We start from the raw sequence: 24,502 nt of genomic DNA, 5'->3' as shown, positions 1-24,502 counted from the left end.
TCAGCACTTATATCATCTCATCCATTTGGATATGACTTTGAGTGCAGCTTACTCGGACTCAGTGCCCTATTACCCAGTGTACACATGCTGTTATCATCTACAACAATAGATGGTCCAACTTACATTTGGCCAGCAAAGAATGGAGCCTTTGAGAACTTCTGAAAGATCTGTGAAAGTTTTCAGGAACAGGCTAGCAAATAACAAGTATGGATGCATGAGCCCTTTAAGTCCACATGCCTAGGACTCCCAACAACCGGTACACAAATACCCAACACTGCCAGCCCAGTGGGATGTCTAATATCCAAAACTGAACTTCTGATTTCTCCCCCAGAAACATACTTCTCCCAGCTTTCCCTTGCTTAGCTGAAGACAATCCATTGTTGGAGTTGCTCAGACCAAAAAACCTTAGCATCATTCCCAACTCCTCTCTGTCTCCTATCTTGGACCAAATCCTGAGAAAACACCACCTTCAAGATATATGCAAAATTAACATGGCTACATTGAGAACACAGGTTTTGCTTCCATCATTGTAATTCTATTGCAGTGGTGACAATGAGACCTGTAACTTTTTTTTTTTTTGCAAGGCAGGAGACCTGGGTTTGATCCCTGGGTCAGGAAGATCCCCTGGAGAAGGGAATAGCTACCCATTCCTGTATTTTTGTTGGGGAAATCCATGGAAAGAGGAGCCTGGAAGGTTACAGTCCATGGGGTCATAGTCAGACATGACTGAAGGACTAACACTTTCTTTTCACTTTCACGAGTAAAAATTGGATATAACAAGGCTTTTCAACATTACAAAAGATGAAGGAATGAACAGCAATGTACTTGCTATATTTAACTTCTAGCATCCTATAGTAAATTGCTTGAGGAAATTGGATCCCAAAGATTATGGGTAAGGAATTTTGAAGTGTGTCTGTACCTCACCAAAGCCCAACTAAAAGAATTATGGACTGACAGCTGTGGACTGAGCAAAATTTCTTTTTGAAAGGGCTATGGGAGCTTGGAGTGCTGTAGTTCATGGGGTTTCAGAGTTGGAAATAATTTGGCAACTGAACAAAAAATCTTATCTTGAAGATCATGATTTTGGAGGAACTAAGGTGATTGGCAGTGGACAGAATCAGAATATGTGAAATTCCTTAAAAATTTATTGACTTAAACAGTTTTTCCTAGCTTTTAGTTTTGTTGATATTTCTTATAGTCTCCTTTGTTTCTGTTTCATTTATTTCTGCCCTAAACCCACAGCAAACATTATCCTCAATGGTGAAAAGTTGAAAGCATTTCCCCTAAGGTCAGGAACAAGACAAGGGTACCCACTCTCACCACTACTATTCAACATAATTTTGGAAATTTTAGCCACAGCAATCAGAGAAGAAAAAGAAATAAAAGAAATCCAGATTGGAAAAGAAAAACTAAAACTCTGTTTGCAGATGACATGATCCTCTACATAGAAAACCCTAAAGACACCACCAGAAAATTACTAGAGCTAATCAATGAATATAGTAAAGTTGTAGGATATAAAATTAACACACAGAAATCTCTTGCATTCCTATATGCTAACAATGAAAAAACAGAAAGAGAAATTAAGAAAACAATTCCATTCACTATCACAATGAAAAGAATAAAATACTTAGGAATAAATCTACCTAAATAAAAAGAATACCTATATATATAAAACTATAAAACACTGATGAAAGAAATCAAAGATGACACATCGATGGAGAAATATACCATGTTCATGGATCAGAAGAATCAATACGGTGAAAATGAATATACTACCCAAAGCAATCTATAGATTCAATGCAATCCCTATCAAGCTACCAATGGTATATTTCAGAGAACTAGAACAAATAATTTCACAATTTGTACAGAAATACAAAAAACCTTGAATAGCCAAAGCAATCTTGAGAAAGAAGAATGGAACTGGAGGAATCAACCTGCCTGTTGATTCAGACTATACTACAAAGCCACCGTCATCAAGACAGTATGATACTGGCACAAAGACAGAAATATAGATCAGTGGAACAAAATAGAAAGCCCAGAGATAAATCCACACACCTATGGACACCTTATCTTTGACAAAAGAGGCAAGAATATACAATGGAGAAAAGACAATCTCTTTAACAAGTGGTGCCAGTAAAACTGGTCAATCAGTTGTAAAAGAATGAAACTAGAACACTTTCTAATACCATATACAAAAATAAACTCAAAATGGGTTAAAGATATAAATGTAAGACCAGAAACTATAAAATTCCTAGAGGAAAACATCGGCAAAACACCCTCTGACCTAAATCACAGCAGGATCCTCTATGACCCACCTCCCAGAATAAAAGGAAAAATAAACAAATGGGACCTAATTAAACTTAAAAGCTTTTGCACAACGAAGGAAACTATAAGCAAGGTGAAAAGACAGCCTTCAGAATGGGAGAAAGTAATAGTAAATGAAGCAACTGACAAAGAATTAATCTAAAAAATATACAAGCAGCTCATGGAGCTCAATTCCAGAAAAATAAACGACCCAGTCAAAAAATGGGCCAAAGAACTAAACAGACATTTCTCCAAAGAAGACATACAGATGGATAACAAACACATGAAAAGATGCTCAACATCACTCATTATCAGAGAAATGCAAATCAAAACCACAATGAGGTACCATCTCATGCCAGTCAGAATGGCTGCTATCAAAAAGTCCACAAACAATAAATGCTAGAGAGGGTGTGGAGAAAAGGGAACCCTCTTACACTATTGGTGGGAATGCAAACTAGTTCAGCCACTATGGAGAACAGTGTGGAGATTCCTTAAGAAACTGGAAACAGAACTGCCATACAATTGTATTGCTGGGCATACAATTGCTGGGATTGAATGCCCAGCAATCTCACTGCTAGGCATATACATCAAGGAAACCAGAATTGAAAGAGACACGTGTACCCCAATGTTCACCTCAGCACTGTTTACAATAGCCAGGACACAGAAGCAACCTAGATGTCCATCGGCAGATGAATGGATAAGAAAGCTCTGGGACATATACACAATGGAATATTCAGTTCAGTTCAGTTCAGTAGCTCAGTCGTGTCCGACTCTTTGCAAGCCCATGAATCACAGCACGCCAGGCCTCCCTGTCCATCACCAACTCCCGGAGTTCACTCAGACTCACGTCCATCGAGTCAGTGATGCCATCCAGCCATCTCATCCTCTGTCGTCCCCTTCTCCTCCTGCCCCCAATCCCTCCCAGCATCAGAGTCTTTTCCAATGAGTCAACTCTTCGCATGAGGTGGCCAAAGTACTGGAGTTTCAGCTTTAGCATCATTCCCTCCAAAGAAATCCCAGGGCTGATCTCCTTCAGAATGGACTGGTTGGATCTCCTTGCAGTCCAAGGGACTCTCAAGAGTCTTCTCCAACACCACAGTTCAAAAGCATCAATTTTTCAGCGCTCAGCTTTCTTCACAGTCCAACTCTAACACCCATACATGACTACTGGAAAAACCATAGCCTTGACTAGATGGACCTTTGTTGGCAAAGTAATGTCTCTGCTTTTGAATATGCTATCTAGGTTGGTCATAACTTTTCTTCCAAGGAGTAAGCATCTTTTAATTTCATAGCTGCAGTCACCATCTGCAGTGATTTTGGAGCCCCCAAAAAATAAAGTCTGACACTATTTCCCCATCTATTTCCCATGAAGTGATGGGACCAGATGCCATGATCTTCGTTTTATGAATGTTGAGTTTTAAGCCAACTTTTTCACTCTCCTCTTTCACCTTCATCAAGAGGCTTTTTAGTTCCTCTTCACTTTCTGCCATAAGGGTGGTGTCATCTGCATATCTGAGGTTATTGATATTTCTCCCAGCAATCTTGATTCCAGTAAAGAATGCATTTGAATCAGTTCTAATGAGGTGGATGAAACTGGAGCATATTATACAGAGCATATTACACAGTCAGAAAGAAAAACACCAATACAGTATAATAACACAAATATATGGAATTTAGAAAGATGGTAACAATGACCCTATATGCGAGACAGCAAACGAGACACAGATGTAAAGTACAGACTTTTGGACTCTGTGGGAGAAGGCGAGGGTGGGATGATTTGAGAGAATAGCATTGAAACATGTATATTACCATATGTGAAATAAATCACTAGTCCAGGTTCAGTGCATGAGACAGGGTGCCCAGGGCTGGTGCACTGGGAGATGGGAGATGGGATGGGGAGGAGGTAGGAGAGGGGTTCAGGATGGGGAACACATGTACACCAATGGCTGATTCATGTCAATGTATGGCAAAAACCACTACAATATTATAAAGTAATTAGCCTCCAATTAAAATAAATTAATTAATTTACAAAAAAATAAGTAAACCATTTTGCCTATATTACATGTAAAAAAAAATCTTTACACTTTGTGCAGAAAAATAAAAAGATAAATGAGAATTGGGTGACTTCTCACAACTGTTACTGCTACAAGCCTAGTCAAGTCATCATTATCTCATTTGAATCTATCACGTCCGCCAGACTTCTTCCTCTGCCCCTCTCAAGAGAGGCCAAAGTGACTCATTTAAACTATGTCAGCTTCTGAACTCTGCTTAGATCTCTCCAGTGACTGCTCTCCTCCCTGACCCCATCTCCTTCTGCTCCTGCCCTCATTCACTCTGTTCCAGCCACACTGGCCTCTCTGTACTTCCTCAACCAACTGGGCATCCCATCCTTTGCATGGGGCTCTCTCTGCCAGTGATGCTCTTCCATATGAAACAAGGGTAGTTTACACAGGTACTTCACTTTCCACCTTCAAGCGCCACCTTCTCACTATTTCAACCCTCCATTTAATACTGCACCCCTTCCTGCCACCATCTCAGCACTTCTGATCCCTCTTAATGACCACTCTATTTTTTCAAAGCACAAATCCCCTTCTTACAGTCTATGCATTTACTTCTGATATTTATTGTCTGCTGTCTGTTTCTTTCCACACAGGAGGAATTTGCATCTCTGTTCACTGATGTGTCCCCATCTGCTTAAGGGCCACCCCAAATAAACACAGTGGTGCACAGTGAATGCCTACTAAATGGATGAATGACTAGCTGGGGACAGCAACTGTAATATATTTCCTATTTTTCCTCTAATCTATCAAAGGACAAACCAGAAGCAAGCAGACACCACCCTGATAGGGAGACCCAATTAGCCTCTTCATTTTAATCCTAGCTGTTAAGTGATTAACTTAGACGGAAGGTTTTTCTGTTTCCTGGTGACACAGAATGTGCCAATGTGCTTTGAAATAAAATTGAGGTCTGGGGAAAAAAGGGAGGGGGACCACTTTCTGAAGTCTTCTCTCACTCCTCTAGCTCAAGCAAATAAAAACTCTGGGGATAGCTCTGGACTTTTCTATCTCATTCGTTTTTCATTACTTGTTTTATTATTACTTTTTAGTAAGGCACAGGGATGTCATTATTCTCTGTCACCCTAGGGGATTCCAATATTGACTTTGAGATTTTTCTAGCCATTCTATAGAATGCATATTATTTATAAGGTTCTACTTTACTTCTGTGGGCATATTTGCATTCTGAATGTTTTAGATTTTCCAGATGATAATGTCTTATGAAATATGATAACATCTTTTTGATATTCCCATTGTTGTTCAGTTGCTAAGTCATGTCTGACTCCTTGCAACCCCATAGAAAGCAGCACACCGGGCTTCCCTGTCCTTCACTATCTCCTGAAGTTTGCTCAAGTTCATGTCCATTAAGTCAGTGATGCCATCTAACCGTCTTAAGACTATAAGATTTCTTTTTCCATTTTGGTTTAATTCAAATGAAAGAGGATTTTTTTTTTCACAAAGTTGAAAAAACATTGAAAAAATTAGTTGCTGAAGCCTATGTAACTGTGCAAATATTCCCACCAAATGCCTGCAAATTCTATCCTTTCAAATTTCATACCATCACAGAACACTTAACTCTAGACTTTTTTTCTAGGATGGAATTTTTTAAACATCTCTCTCTAAAATGTCACTCACCTTACAGTTAAATAAACTGGCTTATTTCGGGAAATGGCATGAAGAAGAAACAATACACAAGAATAAGAGGATCCCAAAACGTAGAACAGTCTTCTGATTCAAAGATTACAAATGTGAAAGATGTTAAGGACCAAAAAGGGTAATATAAACAAGTAAAATGGCCAGAGAGCACACAGTAGGGAGCACTGGGGACTGCAGCAAAGTGAATATTCCATTATCTAATCTATGCTGGAGGCAGCTGCTACTCAGCGCTCAGCCACAGGGGATGGTGGCCATGAGGAAACATGGTCAGCGTTGCCAAATTTTGTACTTGTGTTTAGATGATTTTTTTTAAAAGGAGCCCCTGAATTTTTAGGAGAAACATCATATTATGTATGCCAATCACAGCACATCTAGGGCATAAGACTAGAAACTCTGCTCTAAATTGGCATTGTCAAATGTTTAGTTCCTAATAGAATTCACAGTGCTCTCCTATACCTTCCAGCTTTAAAAAGACAGCTCAACTATATTTCATGGATAGTAAAAGTCTCCCATTGCTGTTCGCTAGTTTGTGGTTCCCTGATTCCTAGTTGTTAGTGGGCTCTTGGTGGTGAGTGTTTCTATCAGCCAGTGTAGACTGCTAATATGCCAACACAGGTACTGTGGCAGGAGTCCCTGTGAAAGTAGACACACACTGCTATCATGGAGACTAACTATATGCTGCCTTTAAAATCCCTGTGGTTATCACCCAAGAATCTTCTATTTCTGAGAATATTTCCTCAAAAACATGGTCACATGTTTTTGACATGAGACCCTGGATCCCACACTGGAGAAACCTTTGGTTAGACCACTGACTGATTAATTTCCATCCCAAGCTTTTTGGTTTTTCTCACTTCATAGCACATCTGTTACTAAGGAAACAAGTACCAAAGATTAGAGCAGAACTGAATAAAACCCCAGATTTCAGTATAAAAATCAGTAAATGCTCAAGCAGGAGTCACATCACCAACCAAGAATATTCATACCAGATTTGGGACAAAGGAACAGGGGGTGTAAGTTGCATCCAGTAATCAAATAATTGTTCTTAATGTTTTTCAAGAAGTTGAGTTTATTTATGCTATTATTGGAAAAGAAGAGAAGTAAAAGGTAAAGGAGAAAAGGAAAGATATATCCATCTGAATGCAGAGTTCCAAAAAACAGCAAGGAGAGATAAGAAAGCCTTCCTAAGTGATCAATGCAAAAAAATAGAGGAAAACAATAAAATGGGAAAGACTAGAGATCTCAAGAAATTTAGCAATACCAAGGAAACATTTCATGCAAAGATGGGCACAATAAAGGACAGAAACTGCATGGAACTAACAGAAGCAGAAGATACTAAAAAGAGGTGGCAAGAATACACAAAAGAACCATACAAAAAGGATCCTAATGACCCAGACAACCATGATGGTGTGATCACTCACCTAGAGCCAGACATCCTGGAGTGTGAAGTCAAGTAGGCCTTAGGAAGCATCACTATGAACAAAGCTAGTGGATGTGATGGAATTCCAGCTGAACTATTTCAAATTCTAAAAGATGATGCTGTTAAGAGTGCTGCACTCAACATGTCAGCAAATTTGGAAAACTCAGCAGTGGCCACCGGACTGGAAAAAGTCAATTTTCATTCCAATCTCAAAGGCAAAGCCAAAGAATGTTCAAACTACCGCACAATTTCATTCACTTTACACACTAGCAAAGTAATGCTCAAAATTCTCCAAGCTAGACTTCAACAGTATGTGAACCGAAAAACTCCAGATGTTCAAGCTGGATTTAGAAAAGGCAGAGGAACCAGAGGTCAAATTGCCAACATCTGCTGGATCACAGAAAAAGCAAGAGAATTCCAGAAAAACATCTACTTCTGCTTCAGTGACTACACTAAACCCTTTGCCTCTGTGGATCACAACAAACTGTGGAAAATTCTTAAAGAGATGGGAATACCAGACCACCTGTCCTGCCTCCAGAGAAACCTATATACACGTCAGGAAGCAATTTAGAACCAGACATGGAACAACTGACTGGTTCAAAATGGGGAAAGGAGTGTGTCAAGGCTGTATATTGTCACCCTGCTTATTTAACTTATATGCAGAGCACATCATGTGAAATGCTGGGCTGGATGAAGCACAAGCTGGAATCAAGCTTGCCAGAAGAAATATCAATAACCTCAGATATGCAGGTGACACCAATCTTATGGCAGAAAATGAAGAGGAACTAAAGAGCCTCTTGATGAAAGTGAAAGAAGAGTGAAAAAGCTGGCTTAAAACTCAACATTCAAAAAACAAAAATTATGGCATCTGGTCCCATCACTTCATGGCAAATAGATGGGGAAACAATGGCAACAGTGACAGATTTTATTTTCTTGGGCTCCAAAATCACTGCAGATGGTAACGGAAACCATGAAATTAAAAGACGCTTGATTCTTGGAAGAAAAGCTGTGACCCACCTAGACGGCATATTAAAAAGCAGAGACATTACTTTGCCAACAAAGGTCCATCTAGTTAAAGCGATGGTTTTTCCAGTGATCATGTATGGATGTGAGAGTTGGATTATAAAGAAAGCTGAGCACAGAAGAACTGATGCTTTTGAACTGTGGTGTTGGAGAAGACTCTTGAGAGTCCCTTGGACAGCAAGGAGATCAAACCAGTCCATCCTAAAGGAGATCAGTCCTGGGTGTTCATTGGAAGGACTGATGTTGAAGCTGAAACTCCAATACTTTGGCCACCTGATGCAAAGAGCTGACTCATTGAAAAAGACCCTGATGCTGGGAAAGATTGAGGGCAGGAAAAGGGGACGACAGAGGACGAGATAGTTGGATGGCATCACCGACTCAATGGACATGAGTTTGAGCAAGCTCTGGGAGTTGGTGATGGACAGGGAAGCCTGGTGTGCTGCAGTCTGTGGGGTCACAGAGTCAGACATGTCTGACCGACTGAACTGAACTGATTTTTGGAAAGCTGGCTCTTAGCTTACAGTTTGCTTCATTACGTTTCAGTATACATAGAATGTTTACTTTATATCCATATCCAATATTAGATTCTGTCTCTAACTAGAAACAGAGAATTAATCTTTCCTTCCATGTGTCTTTCTTTTATCAAAAGTAGAAAATTATTACTAGCATACAATTTTTTTTAAGTAAATGACTTAGATCACATTATTGCTAGGTTCCATTTCAGAATTTTAAATCATGGCATTACTCTTCTTCATTTGCACTCATTTTTTAGCCTAGGTAACATCCATCCATCCACAAACTCTATTAAAAATGAAGACCTTTAGTATGGATGCATAAAGCGAGGTGCTAGGGGACTCAAAGATGAAGAAACCAGGTATCTTCCTTAGGAATTATCAGTGTAGTACAAGAAGGGAGTCAAGGAAGAAAATAGCTTCAAAAAATACTGTGATGAATGCCTTGAGAGGTCTCCCAGTGAAGGAGTCCTCGAGCCTAGAAAAGAAGATAAAGGTCTCAAAGGCCTCAGGCCTGCACAAAGAAGATAATGGCCTCAAGGGCCCTTGCTGAACCACCTGACTTCGGGGATGACACCACTGAACTTTAAGTCCCACCCCGCCCCTGTTCATCCACAAACTGCCATCTCAGCTAAAGATTACCCAGAATGCACCGCCTGACTAAGTCTTCCCCTATTGCTTCTGCAAAACCTCCCCTTAAATATGAAGCCTCCTTGACCTAGCACGCTCTGCCTGGTCCTTAGACCGGCTGTCGCCCCTCCTTGCCTAAATAAAGGCAGCCTCTGTTGAGGTCGTCTCCCTTTCTTCACCACCTTGTCTGGAACTCTACCTACACCAGAACCCTGTGGAAGAATGTGGAGGACGTGGACAGCTCCACACTCCCAGGTGGATTCCCAGGAGGTTCAGTGGTAAAGAATCCTCTGCCAATGTAGGAGATGCCCTGAGACTTGGGTTTGCTCCCTGGGTAGGGAAGATCCACTGGGGAAGGAAATGGCAACCTACTCAAGGATTCTTGCTTGGAAAATCCTAGACACAGAGGAGCCTGGAGGGTGACAGCCCATGTGGCCACAAAGAGTCAGATACAACTGAGCATGCACACACAGGTAGCTGGTAGGAAATTTTCAGTGAGAAGGTGATCACCGGATGACAAGATGTTCATTTTGGAGTGGTAATGATGGCAAAGCAGAGACGGGAAGTTGGTACAAGGTCTAACTGAGAGATATTGCGGGGAGATGCAGTGGGCCAGGGAAGGGCTGTTTAAGAAAGTTAAGCTGATGAGACTCAGGGACTCCTTAGCTGTGAGAAGAGAGAGTGCACTCTTGCCTGGAGCATAAGACAGGACCCAGCTTGGAGCTTGTTGTTCAGTTACTGAGTCATGTCAGACTCTCAGGCAATACTTTATAGCCCACCAGGCTCCTCTGTCCTGATTTCCCAGGCAAGAATACTGGAATGGGCTGACAGTTCCTACTCCAAGAGATCTTCCCAACCCAGGGATGGAACACGAGTCTCCGGCATTGGCAGGTGGATTCTTTACCACTGAGTCACTGTTGCGGAGAAGAAGCCAATCTAACTCCATGTTGGAAGTGTTTCTTTGACTTGCTTTTGTTATAACCATATAGAAGGGCCTGCCTCAGAGAATTCTGCCCCTCTGCCTGATGGTTAAACTAAAGTGCCTTTGTACAGAACCTGTCCACCTATAGATGATAGGAAGCAAGAAATTAACACACCCACTGCCTGAGGCTTGACATTCTAGGAGATGTTTGCAAGATGAATGACCTTTTTACTTTGCTTCCTTACGTCCCCCCAATGTCTGATCTACAAAAGAACCTGGGATTCAGACCCTAATAAGATGGTTAATCAGAGGCACTAGCCTGCCATCTTCTCTGTCATCTGGCTCTGCAGTTGGTCCCTTCCTTGCTCAGTCCTTGTCTCTTGGATTCATTGGCCCATCGTGTGGCAAGCAGAGGGAGCTTGGACTTAGTAACACCACCAGGGAAGCCCAACTTGGAGGTAGCTAATAACTTAAAACTTTCATAACAGGCAAAACAAACTACTGTTTAACTCAAGTTATGAATAACTGTTATTTCAATATTATTGGAAAAGTCCTTTTTTGTTTTCATGTCTCAAAAAGCTAGAGGAGAATGAACAATGTACTGAACACCACACTTTCCTTTCCAGAGGAGAAAAGCTCTACATTCCATTTCTGTAAGACTTTCTTCTTTAATCCCCTCCTCCATCAGTGTTTATGTTTTTCAAAGGTAAATTATATCCACATAGCAACTGTTCCTACTTTAGAGGAAGATGCTTTCTTTGAAACATATGAAGTATAAGTTTTCTCCACTTCACTTGCAGGAAGCTCTCTTCCTAGGTCAGTAAACTGCAGTAGAGCTAAATTAGGCAAGGAGGCAACTCACTTAAGAAAGATTAGCTGGGAAATCCATTTGCACGACACAAAGGACCATCCTTAGATGCAAAGGGATAGAGTTCCACCTAGAAAATAGTTAAGGCGTTTCTTAAATAGAATGCCAACCTTGAATGTGAATTGAGAAGTGATGCTAACAAAGAATGAAGATGTGAACACCTGAACTTACCCCAACCCTCTCCCATCTGTAATTGATTAAAAGAGTGACGGAACCAATAATGTTGGGAAAAGCCATCTCAGTCCAGTTGGATGGGGATGCAACAGAGGCTTAGGGATATCAACTGTGCTCTACAGGAAAGACAAAGGGACTCTGCCCATTCACCTTCATCATCAAGGACACAAATGGTAACTTCCTTCAAGACTGAAAGAATCCCAGAGCTGACATCTGTTTTAAACTGTAAATTAAAACAGTTAAAATTTGTTTTTTTAATACACACAACTAAATTGATTCCTGGTTTTGATCATTCCCTTAATCATAATACTGAAGACAGCAAGGCAATGAATAGCATTCCTTGCCCTTTTCCTGACAAATCTGCATGAACCACAATGCAGAATCAGAGGATTCAAGAGTCAAAGTGGGTTGATTAATGCAGTGATTCTTGAATTACTGAAGGTTCAAGGATGCCAAACAAAACTTTTAATCTACTGAGTTGCTTGCTGTATGCAACAGTCTATGTGGACACTGGGCCCAGATGAGGAAGGGGTTTGACTCCTCTGCATGACTGCCTTGAGTAACCTACTTTATAGAGCTTTCATGATGATTAAGATTCACAGGTAAAATACTGGGATGAGGGTTTAACATATCTCCTTCAACATGTTAAGTACAACCACAGGAGTGCAAGCCACTTTTCTTATAATCTACATTGCTACTGCATGAGCAGCAAGTTGTGCGTATGTGTATATGTGTGCATAGCTCAGTGCAGCCTTTCTAAAACAGTCACCTGAGCAGGTGCAATCCTGACACTGGAGAGGACAACAGCACCAGGAGTCTCAGTGACTATACAGCTAAATATTCAAATATGATGTTGTTGTTGCTCAGTCACCTAGTCATGTGCAACTCTCTGAGACCCCATGGACTGCAGCACACTAGGCTTTAAATATGATAAACCAAGCTAAAAATTGCTAAGTAGGTTCTATAAGCCTAGTCAGACAAATATGCCTTCAAAACAATGTAGAAACTCAGGCTTCAACTCAGAAGCCTGGGATCCCAGAACGCGGCTAAGTAGAGGGTCCCAGTCTCTTGTCCCATTGCCTTGATCCTTCTGCCCCAGGCTTCAGGTTCTATAAGTGGACTACGAGCTCCATCCCACCTCTCACTAATAAACAATCCTTCCTTGGCCTGTCTTGGGCCCCAGAGCCTCCTAAGAGGGGAAGTCTGAGGCCCCAGGAATGCAAAGCAGGGTCCAGTGGGGGCCAAGGTGGGCTCTGAGTGCAGGGGGCTTGGCTGCACAGGTGCCAAGAGGTGGGAGAACACAGCAGGTAAACTCTTTACTATACAGTATCCAGGGGATCCCTTGGTAATTTAAGATTTCCTGTTTTTAGTGCAATTAAAGAATAATTATCTTTTTCTTTTTTTGCATCCCATTTGCAAGTGTCCTCTCCTCAGGGAAAAGGTTATAAAAAGCTATAAAGGCAACATAAACCTGGGCATTAAATTACCTGGACAACCACAGCCATGTCCTAAGTATGATGAGAACTGCAAGAAGAATACAGATTGATTTATGGGTGATTTTTTAGTGTTACATACCAAAAGTTGCTTCCCTGGTGGCTCAGAGGGTAAAGCATCTGCCTACAATTTGGGAGGCCTAGGTTCAATCCTTGGGTCAGGAAGATCCCCTGGAGAAGGAAATGGCACCCTACTCTGGTACTCTTGGTTGAAAAATCCCATGGACGGAGCCTAGTAGGCTACAGTCCATGGGATTGCAAAGAGTTGGACACACGACTGAGCGACTTCACTTTCACTTTCTTTCACCAAAAGTTAGGGGGCTCTCTGGTGGCTCAGCAGTAAAGAATTTGCCTGCAATGCAGGAGACACAGGAGACGCAGGTTTGATCCTTGGGTCGGGAAGATCCCCTGGAGGAGGGCATGGCAACCCACTCCAGTATTCTTGCCTGGAGAATCCCCATGAACCCAGGAGCCTGGCAGGCAACAGTCCACAGGGTCACAAATAGTTGGACACAACTGAAGTGACTTAGCACACACGCACGCACCAAAAGTTATTTGAGCTCAGACCCATCATTCATAGTCGACTAAATTCAAATATTAAACAAATAAACAAATAGATAAGAAGAACTGACTCATTTGAAAAGACCCTGATTCTGGGAAAGATTGAAGGTGGGAGCAGGAGGGGATGACAGAGGATGGTTGAATGGGATCACTGACTCAAAGGACATGGTTTGAGCAAGCTCCGGGAGTTGGTGATGGACAGGGAGGCCTGGCGTGCTGCAGTCCATGGGATTGCAAAGAGTCAGACACGACTGAATGACTGAACTGACTGACTGAAACTCAAACATGACTAAAAGACTTGCTCAGAGTTAAGATAATTCAAGATAAAAAGAAGCCTAGACTCATGCTGGTGCTCCATCTATTTCCAAACTATATTTCTTGTTTCTGCTAAACTGTTTTCTTCAGAGCATCCTTTCACTGGCTCTGGTTTCACTTGAGAATAGTATCTTTCTTTCAAAATACCTGTGCAGGGATTTCCCTGGTGGTCCAGTGGCTAAGACTCAGCTCCCAGTGCAGGAAGCCTAGGTTCGATCCCTGGTCAGGGAACTAGACCCCACATTCTGCAACTAAGAGTTCCCAGGCCACAACTAAAGATCCTGCCTGCCACAACTGAGACCCTGAGCAGCTAAATAAATAAATATTTTACAAAAACAAAAACCTACCCATACATGAAGATCAAATCTGAAAAGCCAGCTTCTTCAGGACATGTCCTGCTGACTCCAGGAGAAAACTGCGTCTCTTATGTGGGGCACCACCATGCACACAGCACCACAAACCTTGGGCTCCTTGTGAATCTCCATCTCAGCAGCTGTGCCCTCTGCAGGGGAGGTGTGGAGGCCTGCAATTCAACCCTGTTGGCCTCCAAGTCCTGGGCTAATGGGCATTTTTATTCTTCCTGTTTGGTTTGATATGGGTCATTGACCTTCCATCCCATCTTTTTTAGTTCTATCAGCAGAAAGAAGACCATGGGACTGCCAGTCAAGGTGCCTAACCGCTCCCCCCCAACCCCGTGATGGCAAGTGAATTGCAGCCTGGGGAGTGGGGCCAAGCCCTAAGCACAAAAAACACTGGCCTGGGGCCCAGCCCGGGCAAACTCCTTGTGCATGGGCCTGTTTCTCTAGTCCATGATATCTAGACTCTAAAGCTGGCTAGGTTCTGGTTTGTTTGCAAGCCTGTTTTTTGGAGGTGGTGGTGGTTGTTTTGAGGGGACACTCCCATTCCTGGCAATTCTTTTAGTTATCTGAGAGCCTTATAGTAAATTCTTTCTTTACTAGAGTTTCTTTCATTTGCATGCGAACTAAGAGTCATTGCCAATATACTTGGCAGAGCCCCTGACACAAGAGTTAACCATGAGTGTCACATACTGAGTCATTATAACCTAAATATGTATCATCACCATATCTGTAAAACAGTGATTTTTTTTTTCTAACTCATAAAACAACATTCAGTTCAGTTCAATTGCTCAGTCGTGTCTGACTCTTTGTGACCCCATGAATTGCAGCACGACAGGACTCCCTGTCCATCACCAACTCCCGGACTTCACCCAAACTCATGTCCATCGAGTCAGTGGACTCATGTCCATCCAGCCATCTCATCCTCTGTCGTCCCCTTCTCTTCCTGCCCCCAATCCCTCCCAGCATCAGAGTCTTTTTCAATGAGTCAACTCTTCGCATGAGGTGGCCAAAGTATTGGAGTTTCAGCTTTAGCATCATTCCTTCCAAAGAACACCCAGGACTGATCTCCTTCAGAATGGACTGGTAGGACCTCCTTGCAGTCCAAGGGATTCTCAAGAGTCTTCTCCAACACCACAGTTCAAAAGCATCAATTCTTTGGCACTCAGCTTTCTTCACAGTCCAACTCTCACATCCATACATAACCACTGGAAAAACAATAACCTTGACTAGATGGACCTTTGTTGACAAAGTAATGTCTCTGCTTTTCAATATGCTATCTAGGTTGGTCATAACTTTCCTTCCAAGGTCATAACTTTCCTTCTTTTAATTGCATGGCTGCAGTCACCATCTGAAATTATTTTGGAGCCCAGAAAAATAAAGTCTGACACTGTTTCCACTGTTTTCCTATATTTCCCATGAAGTAACGGGACCAGATGCCATGATCTTAGTTTTCTGAATGTTGAGCTTTAAGCCAACTTTTTCACTCTCCTCTTTCACTTTCATCAAGAGGCTTTTTAGTTCCTTTTCACTTTCTGCCATAAGGGTGGTGTCATCTGCATATCTGAGGTTAGTGATATTTCTCCCGGCAATCTTGATTCCAGCTTGTGCTTCTTCCAGCCCAGCGTTTCTTATTATGTACTCTGCATATAAGTTAAATAAACAGCATGACAATATACAGCCTTGATGTACTCCTTTCCCGATTTGGAACCAGTCTGTTGTTCCATGTCCAGTTCTAACTGTTGCTTCCTGACCTGCATATAGGTTTCTCAAGAGGCAGGTCAGGTGGTCTGGTATTCCCACCTCTTTCAGAATTTTCCACGGTTTCTTGTGATCCATGCAGTCAAAGGCTTTGGCATAGTCAATAGAGCAGAAATAGATGTTTTTCTGGAACTCTCTTCCTTTCTCCATGATCCAGTGGATGTTGGCAATTTGATCTCTGGTTCCTCTGCCTTTTCTTTTCTTTTTTTTTTTATTTTAATATATTTTATTAAGGGCTATAAAAATATCCAGAAAGATAAATAAATGTGATGCAATGGTATATGTCCTAATATGAAGAACTTGTTTTCACTGCATTGTTTTCCTTCACAATGGCCTTCAAATCACAGGAGGCAGTGATTCCATGCCATTTCCTCTTCTTTTATTACACGCTGCAGATTTCTGAATCAGTATCCCACCCTAGATCTTCTCATTTATAAATCAAATTCATTTTCAATCCATTGTTTAGAGGGAGCGTATTTTTTTCTGTTCCACAAAGAGGACTTTTTTTTTCACTACTGGATCGTAATGCAGTAGAGTCAGTTTCTCCCATAGTCGGCTTCTCTTAGTGTTGAAGGAAAAACCTGTTCCAGCTTGGCTCACCATTTTCACCAGAATTGTTTTTGACTTGCTCTTGGCAAACGTAACCGCCGACAGGAACATGGCGACAGTACCCCTGAAGACTCGGTAACAGGCCCGAAGGTCCAGCAACAAACAACTCCTCTGCCTTTTCTAAAACCAGCTTGAACATCTGGAAGTTCACAGTTCATGAATTGCTGAAGCCTGGCTTGGAGAATTTTGAGCATTACTTTACTAGTGTGTGAGATGAGTGCAAATGTGTGGTAGTTTGAGCATTCTTTGGCATTGCCTTTCTTTGGGATTGGAATGAAAACTGACCTTTTCCAGTCCTGTGGTCACTGCTGAGTTTTCCAAATGTACTGGCATATTGAGTGCAGCACTTTCACAGCATCATCTTCCAGCATTTGAAATAGCTTAACTGGAATTCCATCACCTCCACTAGCTTTGTTCGTAGTGATGATTTCTAAGGCCCACTTGACTTCACATTCCAGGAGATCTGGCTCTAGGTGAGTGAGCACACCACTGTGATTATCTTGGTCGTGAAGATCCTTTTTGTACAGTTCTTCTATTTTGAAAAATTCAGGGAGGTATGAAAAATATAAGCCATACATATTTTTACTGTCCAAACACTGCCTAATTTTGTTTTTGTTCCAGTTTTCATACATCTATATGTGATATTCCTGAAATACATATCATTGTAATACAGCAGTGCATTTGGTTATTTCTAGTTAAAACTGTTGTGAAAGCTGTTCCTTGTTATTACATATCTTTGAAATGACTCCTTTTAATACGTGTCATAGTCTATCCTTTGGGGGACTTTATTTTGGTTTTCACATGACTAAATTTATTCTTACTAGATTTTATTCCTCTTGTTTTTCTGAGGTTTATTTATTTATTTGTTTATTTTGGCATGGTGGGAAGAATTAAGAGAGCTTTACTTTTAATGCAGTGATGAGACAGTTGACCACTTTCTGGCTTTTATTGTCTTAACATGGTTTAAAATATCAATTTAAACCTCCAAAGTAGGGTACCCTAGGCTGTCTCCCACATTTGGGGGCACTTTTTATAAAACAGTGAAATCCTGCCACTTGGAGGCTGTTGTTTCTTTCTTCAACATGAAGGGAAACTTTAAAATAGCTTTAACCCACCTCCAATTTTCATATACATTGTTTTCATTTTTTTTATTATTTCAGACTATTATCACAATCCTCAATGTAAGTTTTTGTCTGCATCTACTTCTTTAGCAAACACTATTGTATAATTCTTCCGCCAGTAGTAAAGCAAATGTCCTTCTCTCTGCATCCTTGCCAGCACTGAGTATTTTTGTATCTACATAAACATACATACATTTTGCTGGTTTAATCCATGAAACATAGCATATAACTTTTGTTTTAATTTCCATTTCTGTGATTAATAGTAAGAATATTAAATATGTATGTTAGCCTTTTTCTTCCTTTTGAATTATTCAGGTATGTGGACAATTCTGTTGGCATGTTATTTTCTACTTACTGATATCTATGAGTTCCTCAATGTGATTATTACATTAACTGTTCTGTTATGCTTGGTGTCCATGTTTTTCTCCATAATTACTTTTTGATTTACACTGTATTTTTTGCATGCAAATGTTTAAAATATATTCAAATCTATATTTTGCTTTGTGATTCTTTCCATTAATTTTATATTAAAAACTCATTCCCCTAAAATTATTAAATATTTTCTTCTGACTTTCTCATCTGGCAAATGAACTTTCCAATTTGGAATTTAGTCTAGTGAGTCATGTAAACAGAGGTTCTTAGTTGAATGTTTTCTGTATACTAAGCCAATTTGCTTGATTCTTTGGTCAAATATTCCTGTTTCAAAATGCTTTCTCCATCGCAGTTCTGTTTCCAAAAACTACCTGAGTCTCTTTGCAATCTATTCTATTCCATTGAGCTAACTATTGATTTTTACACCAGTACTACTCTGCTATAATGATTGTAGTTCAATGACTGTATTTATTTTTGTTTCTGGAAGGGCAACCCACCCCAACTCCCATATAAATTCCTCTGCAAATTTTTCTTGACTATTGTCATACAGTTATTCTTCCAAGTGAATATTAGAATCATTTTGACAAGTTTTTCCAAATCTCAATACAATAAAACTATATAATTGATCATGGAAAAATAACCATATCAAATATCTATCTTTCTAATACTAAGGCAAGTTTTCATTTGTTTTTGATTTTATGTGTCTAAGTAAAATTTTATAGCTTTCCTACGTAAGTCCTTAGATACTTTTTTCTCCAAGTATTAGTGTTTTATGTACATTTCCAATTTTCTTAGATAATATATATTTGTATGGATTCATAAACAGAATCATTTTCTATTGTATTATTTTTTGTTGGTAAATATTAGCACTTGAGGTAATCCTTGATTTCTGAACATGTATATTATAAACCAACCACTTTACTGAACCCTCTTATTGGTTTCTTAGGTTTTAGTTGAGTAACTGTGTATCCATCACTTTTAAACAAAATTAAGATACAATGTCTGACTTTTTTCTTGCTTAGATAAAAAGTAATACTTAAGCATATGCATTAAATGATACTTTCATTTATTTTTAAAAATTACCTTTTTGCAACTACTAAAATGACATAAAATTGAGGCCAAACCAGAAATGCAAAATATAACCCGTGTTCCTGTATTGGGCCACCTCCATTTCCCTTGGGTCCTCAGTCTCGCTATTCAAAACTACCAAAAAGTCCTCTAAATGAAAGATATTAAGTCACTTCTCACTTGGATTAAACAGGATAGACAAAACAATCCAGCTGGTGATTAAGAATTTTGACAATTGTGGAAGACAAAGAAATACACCAGGAACCTATCCTCACGTAGACAGCAATTTGTCTCTTATTTTAACCCCAGAGACAATAGGTAGGATAATTTTTAAAGTAGAACAGGGTCCAAACCTAGATATTTTCAGAAAGCAATTGCATGCATTTCCGTATATGAGCAGATTCTGTTTTCCTCAGATAAACCTAAGTTCCTTATTTTGAAAGATCAGGATAATAGTATCTAATTATTAATTCATCAAGTATTTGTCGTGCATCTAATCTGGATTTTGTATTATTGGGAAAGACTGGAGAACCATCTGTAAAAATAAGAGTTAGGAAGGAAGAGAACTTGAAAAGGGAAAGTGTTAGTCACGCAGTCGTGTCCAACTCTTTGCGACCCCATGGACAGTAGCCTGCCAGACTCCTCTACCCATGGGATTTCCCAGGCAAGAATACTGGTGTGGGTTGCCATTTCCTCCTCCAGGGGGTCTTCCAAACTGAGGAATCGAACCCAGGTCTCCTGCATTCCAGGAAGATTCTTTACTAGCTGAGCCAGCAGGGAAGCCCCTAGGAAGGGAACCTAGCACATAACAAAAGCTCAATAAATAATATTATCATTACCTATTAGGATTATTTATTGTTAATCTCTAGAAGGCTAAAAGTCTAGTTCACCACTATATTCCTAGGGCCAAGCATGGAAAATGTTAATGTCCAACAAATATTCTGTTGAAATATTTGAATATTTGTTGACTGAAATTTTTTCAAAAGTCTCAGTTGTCAAAAAAATATTTTGACTTCATTCTTAACTGCTCACTTGAAATCAGTTCTTCAAAGATGCATTTACTAAAGCCAAGAGTACTCCTCTCAAAGTCAGAATGAGTTCTAAATTGCTCTTTTTATATAGGTAGTAAAGAAAATAGTTTCTAAAATATCATATCTTTAAGTTGGCACAGAACAATGCTAGGAGGAATGCTACTCATTCCTTCACTCATTGACCATTTATTAAGCATCTTCTGCATGAAAGACACAAAACAAATGGTCATCACAGAGTTTACAGAAATTAAATGAATAGCCAAACAAATAAATAGGAAACTGCAAATTTTCAGTGCCATAGAAGAATAGAAAGGTGATGAGAGATTTGGGTTCATGAGGAAAAGAGATCAAGGAGACACAATTGAGTACAGCTTGAACTGGCAACGCATGGGGCATGCTCAAGAAACAGATTGGTATGACAGTGGTAAGAGGAAGAGGTGCCCAGGAGGAGACCAGAAAGAATCTCTGGAAACTGTCCCAGGTACATAATGAATCTTCTGCAGGGGACTGACTTGATTCTACCTGTTCTGGATGAAGAATGGGCGGCCCAAGCTGGGAACCGGGAGCTGGTAGGAAGCCCTACTAGTGGACCAAACAAAAGACAGTAACAACTTGGATGGAAATAAGAACTTATCAAGAGTTTATACATAGATATAGAAGACAGAACTTGCACAAAATTGGTGATAGTTTTTGGTTTGGAGGACAAAGGGAACAGAGGCATTAGAGATGATTTTTGAGTTTCTGGCAACTCCCTGGACAGTGGTGCCATTTACCAGGATAAGAAAGATTAGAAAGTTGTTAAGATTGGTGTATTTTTGTGACTGTTATTTTTGTTGTTTAATATGGTTTTCTGCTGTCTGTTTGCATTGTGTTAGTGGGGAAGCAGAAAGGGAGGAAGGCAAACATTAACAAATCCATCTAGGCTAGGGTATATCAGCTATGTTACCTGTTTAAGATTGAAACCCTAGATTACCTTGGTTTCTAGACAAGTGACATTTGTATAAATGAGGTACCTCTGAATACTGTTTTTCTCTATCATGTTTGGGTATATAAAAATTCAAATATATTGCCTGGATTAAATAAGCTTTAAAGTCTTTTCACAAAACATACTATTTTATCTTTATGTCCTACTGATACTGACATAATACTAATACTGTCATTAAATACCTATCATAGGGTATACAGGGCTGAATAGAATTCCCCCCAAATTCATGCCCAACCAGCACCTAAAAACGTGACCTGATTACAAAACAGGATCTTTGGAGATGTAATCAAAGTTAAGTTGAGGTCACACTGAATTAGAATGGGTCCTAAATCCAGTATGAATGGTGTCCTTATTTATAAAGGGGGGAACTTCACAATGTGAAGATGAAGGTAGAAATTAGTTATGCTGTCCCAAAACAAGGAATACCTGGGTCTATCAGGAACTGGGAGAAGCCAGAAAGGATCCTCCTCTTGAGGCTTCCAAGGAAGAATGGCTTTGACTAAACCTTGATTTTGAACTTCTAATCTCCAGAACTGCAAAAGAATATATTTCTGACATTTTAAGCCATTTGTTTGTTGTTTAGTCACCAAGTCGCATCTGACTCTTCGTGACTGACAGGCTCTAGTCGGGAAGATTAAATGAGATCACATATTTGAACTTATTTAGCTTAATACAGGGCATATAGCATATGTTAAATAAACATCCATTTTCCTTCCTCTGATAATGATCACCACCACTGGTTGTGGTTTATAAGTAACTCATACTTCTACCCAATTTAGGTTAAGTCTTAGCTCTAGGCTGGTTTTACAGCTGAGGAAACTGAGGCTTGGGAAAGTTAAATAGCTTGCTCAAGATCACAAAGCTTAATAGGGAAGAGTCAGAGCTCAAACTCAACTGTCTCACCACCAAGATGAGATCCTAGAATACTTGCCTCTCACACCTGCAACATTTTAGTAAAATGACAGAGGAGAGGCACAAAGTGTTTTCAACATCTGCAGTTCTCTCTCACTTTATTAACAAGTTTAGGGATCTAGTACAATTCAACTCTCCCCATTCACAGAGAAGCACAAAAATATAAAACCAGTGCTATCAGTGAACTTCACTTTCTACTGCTCCCATCAGCAGTGCTTCTGCTTTGCACATATGAATTTGAAGTCAAGGCATTATCACCAGATTGGACATTTATGGTTTTAATTTAATTAAATGCATTTTTCTCAAGTTTCTCCCGTTTCATTTTGGTGATACTGACTCATTCTTACCACCTAAAGAGATGATAAAAATAAGTACTGTAAGCACGGAGGGAAGTGTGTCTAAACTTCATAGTCACAGATGTCCATCCTTTACAAATCGAAAAATAAAAGCACATTCTAAATTTACCTTTCCTCCTTAACTCAGTGAGTTGTAGGTCTGAATAAATCAGACATACAAATGTAAGGTGCAAAGCTGTTATTATGCAGTTTCAATTTCATAGAATTCTAGTGTAGGAGGGACTTCTAAAAAGTGGTGTGGTTCATCTGGACTCAATTAAGACAGTTATTTACCTGCCACCAAACCCTAGAAAGGAAAAGGATGCTCTGAGAGATTCTGAGAGTTACCTAAGACCGTATATCTATTTTGGGGGGGAACCCTTTGGAACACGGGTTTCCCGATTTCCCCGAAAGTATATTTATCCTTCTAAAGCTGTCATTGACTATTAAAGATGACATTGTCCTCTGGCTTTGTGCCAACTTTTCTTTTTCTTTATTAATTTGGCCTTAAAAAAAGAAGAAGAAGAAGAAGAAGACCAGTATAGATAACATCCCAATGCTTCAAATTCCCTTAATTGACATCTAACGTGGAATTACCTTGCATCCCACGTTTAAAGCTCCCGATATGCACACATAGGTTCAAGAAAGGCCAACATGCTTCTCCTTCAAACTGGGCACTGATAATCTCTGGACTTTTCAAGTTTATCCTCCAGAAGGTTAACATCGTAGGCAATTTTGACAAGAGTTTGGAACCGAGATTCTCTTCCACGCTCTGTCCACACCCGTGCCCACGAGCAGAAGTTCTCTCCATTACAACCCACCACACGCGCGCGCGCACACACACACACACATACCAAGGCAAGTAACAAAGGAAAACAGTCCCATAAAGCCTCAGCTATTTCATTCTCCAATCTACACCTGTCAAGAGACAAAAACCAAACGGGAATCCTTCCCTGGCAATATGTCCAACACTCCTCAGAGAAGCACGCACCGCGGCACCCCCGGCGTGCGCGGCTGTATACACAAAGAGCCGGTGCTGGGTTTGCCCGCGGTCCGGGGGACCAGCACATTCCCAGGACTGGTATCCTGGTATCTCCCCCATGCCCTCCTGCTCAGCAGAAAAGAACTATCCTTTATTTGACCCGCAGAGAGCCCAGGCTGGATGGCAGTGAATGGGCGTGGGGGGCGGGGGGGCGGTTCCCGAATCCATCCCCTTCAGCCAGTCGGTCCCCAGCCTTTGGCATCTCCTAGCAGATGCACAATCGCGCGCTGTCACAGATGTCCGCTTCGCATCCTCTCCCGGCAAAGCCAGGTGCCCGGGTCCCCGCCGTGAGCATCCCCGCAAGCGCCCCTCCCCGCGCCCGTACCCACCCGGGCAGCCCCGCCGGGCGCGCCTGCCTACCTGGTGGCTTGGCTGTCAGTACGGCGGCGGAGCCTAGTCCCCCTCTCCTCCTCCGCGGCTACATCGCTCGGAGCGCCATGTTCCCGGTCTCCCCGGGCGCACGCCGGGCAACTACTACGGGCTGGGTAGGGGCAAAGGGGGCGGGGGCCGGCGGGAGGGGCCGGAGGCTGAGCCACAGCTTCCCACTCTCCACCCAGGCCTCCCCCAGCTACTGAGCATGCCCAGCTGCCCGGCTTCGCCCTGGGAGGACTTTCCAGGAGCGCGCGCAGCTGCTCCGGGTTTTCGTGGCTGCCGGAGGGAGGCTGGCAGTAGCAGCTGCGGGGGGCGGGGGGCGGGGGTGGAGAAGTTGCGGGGGGCGGGGGGAGTGTCTCACGCTGTGGGATCTGAGCTGGAGAAAGCCCTTCTCGCTGATCTGATCCCACTTTCCCTCTGCCATCCACGGGCAGCTCCTGCACGCCCCCTCCTCATACACACTGTGCAGAAATTTTGTGCAGGGCCAAAGCTGGACTGAGCTTGAGGGCAGAGCAAAGGGCGAGAGGGCGGGGCCGAGAGAAAGGTCCTTCCGCTAGTCTTGGTGCTACCACCTGGAACCTTGCAGCTTCAACTTCAAGGTGCCTAGGA

The 24,502-nt window shown here is 41.3% G+C and overlaps 2 protein-coding genes and 1 non-coding gene across 3 annotated transcripts in view; 1 reads left to right on the top strand and 2 right to left on the bottom strand.

Annotated features, from left to right (window-relative positions):
• PAK5 (p21 (RAC1) activated kinase 5) overlaps nt 1–24,200 on the bottom strand; it is a 426,783-nt gene extending 402,583 nt beyond the window's left edge. The window contains exon 1 of the mRNA XM_027560315.1: nt 23,882–24,200. The gene's annotated coding sequence lies outside the window, so the exon portion shown is untranslated. The remainder of the gene's footprint in view (nt 1–23,881) is intronic.
• On the top strand, nt 462–570 carry LOC113903737. Its single transcript, XR_003514279.1, has one exon. It is a non-coding gene; the product is annotated as a small nucleolar RNA SNORA1 (small nucleolar RNA).
• LOC113903730 (39S ribosomal protein L33, mitochondrial) lies at nt 16,249–16,749 on the bottom strand. Its single transcript, XM_027560317.1, has one exon. It carries the CDS (start codon nt 16,704–16,706, stop codon nt 16,509–16,511), a length of 198 nt encoding a protein of 65 aa, XP_027416118.1. The 5' UTR covers nt 16,707–16,749; the 3' UTR covers nt 16,249–16,508.
• Nucleotides 24,201–24,502: the final 302 nt, after the last annotated feature.

Source organism: Bos indicus x Bos taurus, chromosome 13, assembly GCF_003369695.1.
Source record: "Bos indicus x Bos taurus breed Angus x Brahman F1 hybrid chromosome 13, Bos_hybrid_MaternalHap_v2.0, whole genome shotgun sequence".
NCBI lineage: Eukaryota > Metazoa > Chordata > Mammalia > Artiodactyla > Bovidae > Bos > Bos indicus x Bos taurus.
Note: the sequence above shows the minus strand (reverse complement) of the source record. Positions and strands in the feature narration are given on the sequence as shown.

Bases quoted from the DNA above. Each gene is read 5' to 3' on its own strand.
- LOC113903730 (XM_027560317.1), bottom strand. From the start codon at position 16,706: ATGTTCCTGTCGGCGGTTACGTTTGCCAAGAGCAAGTCAAAAACAATT.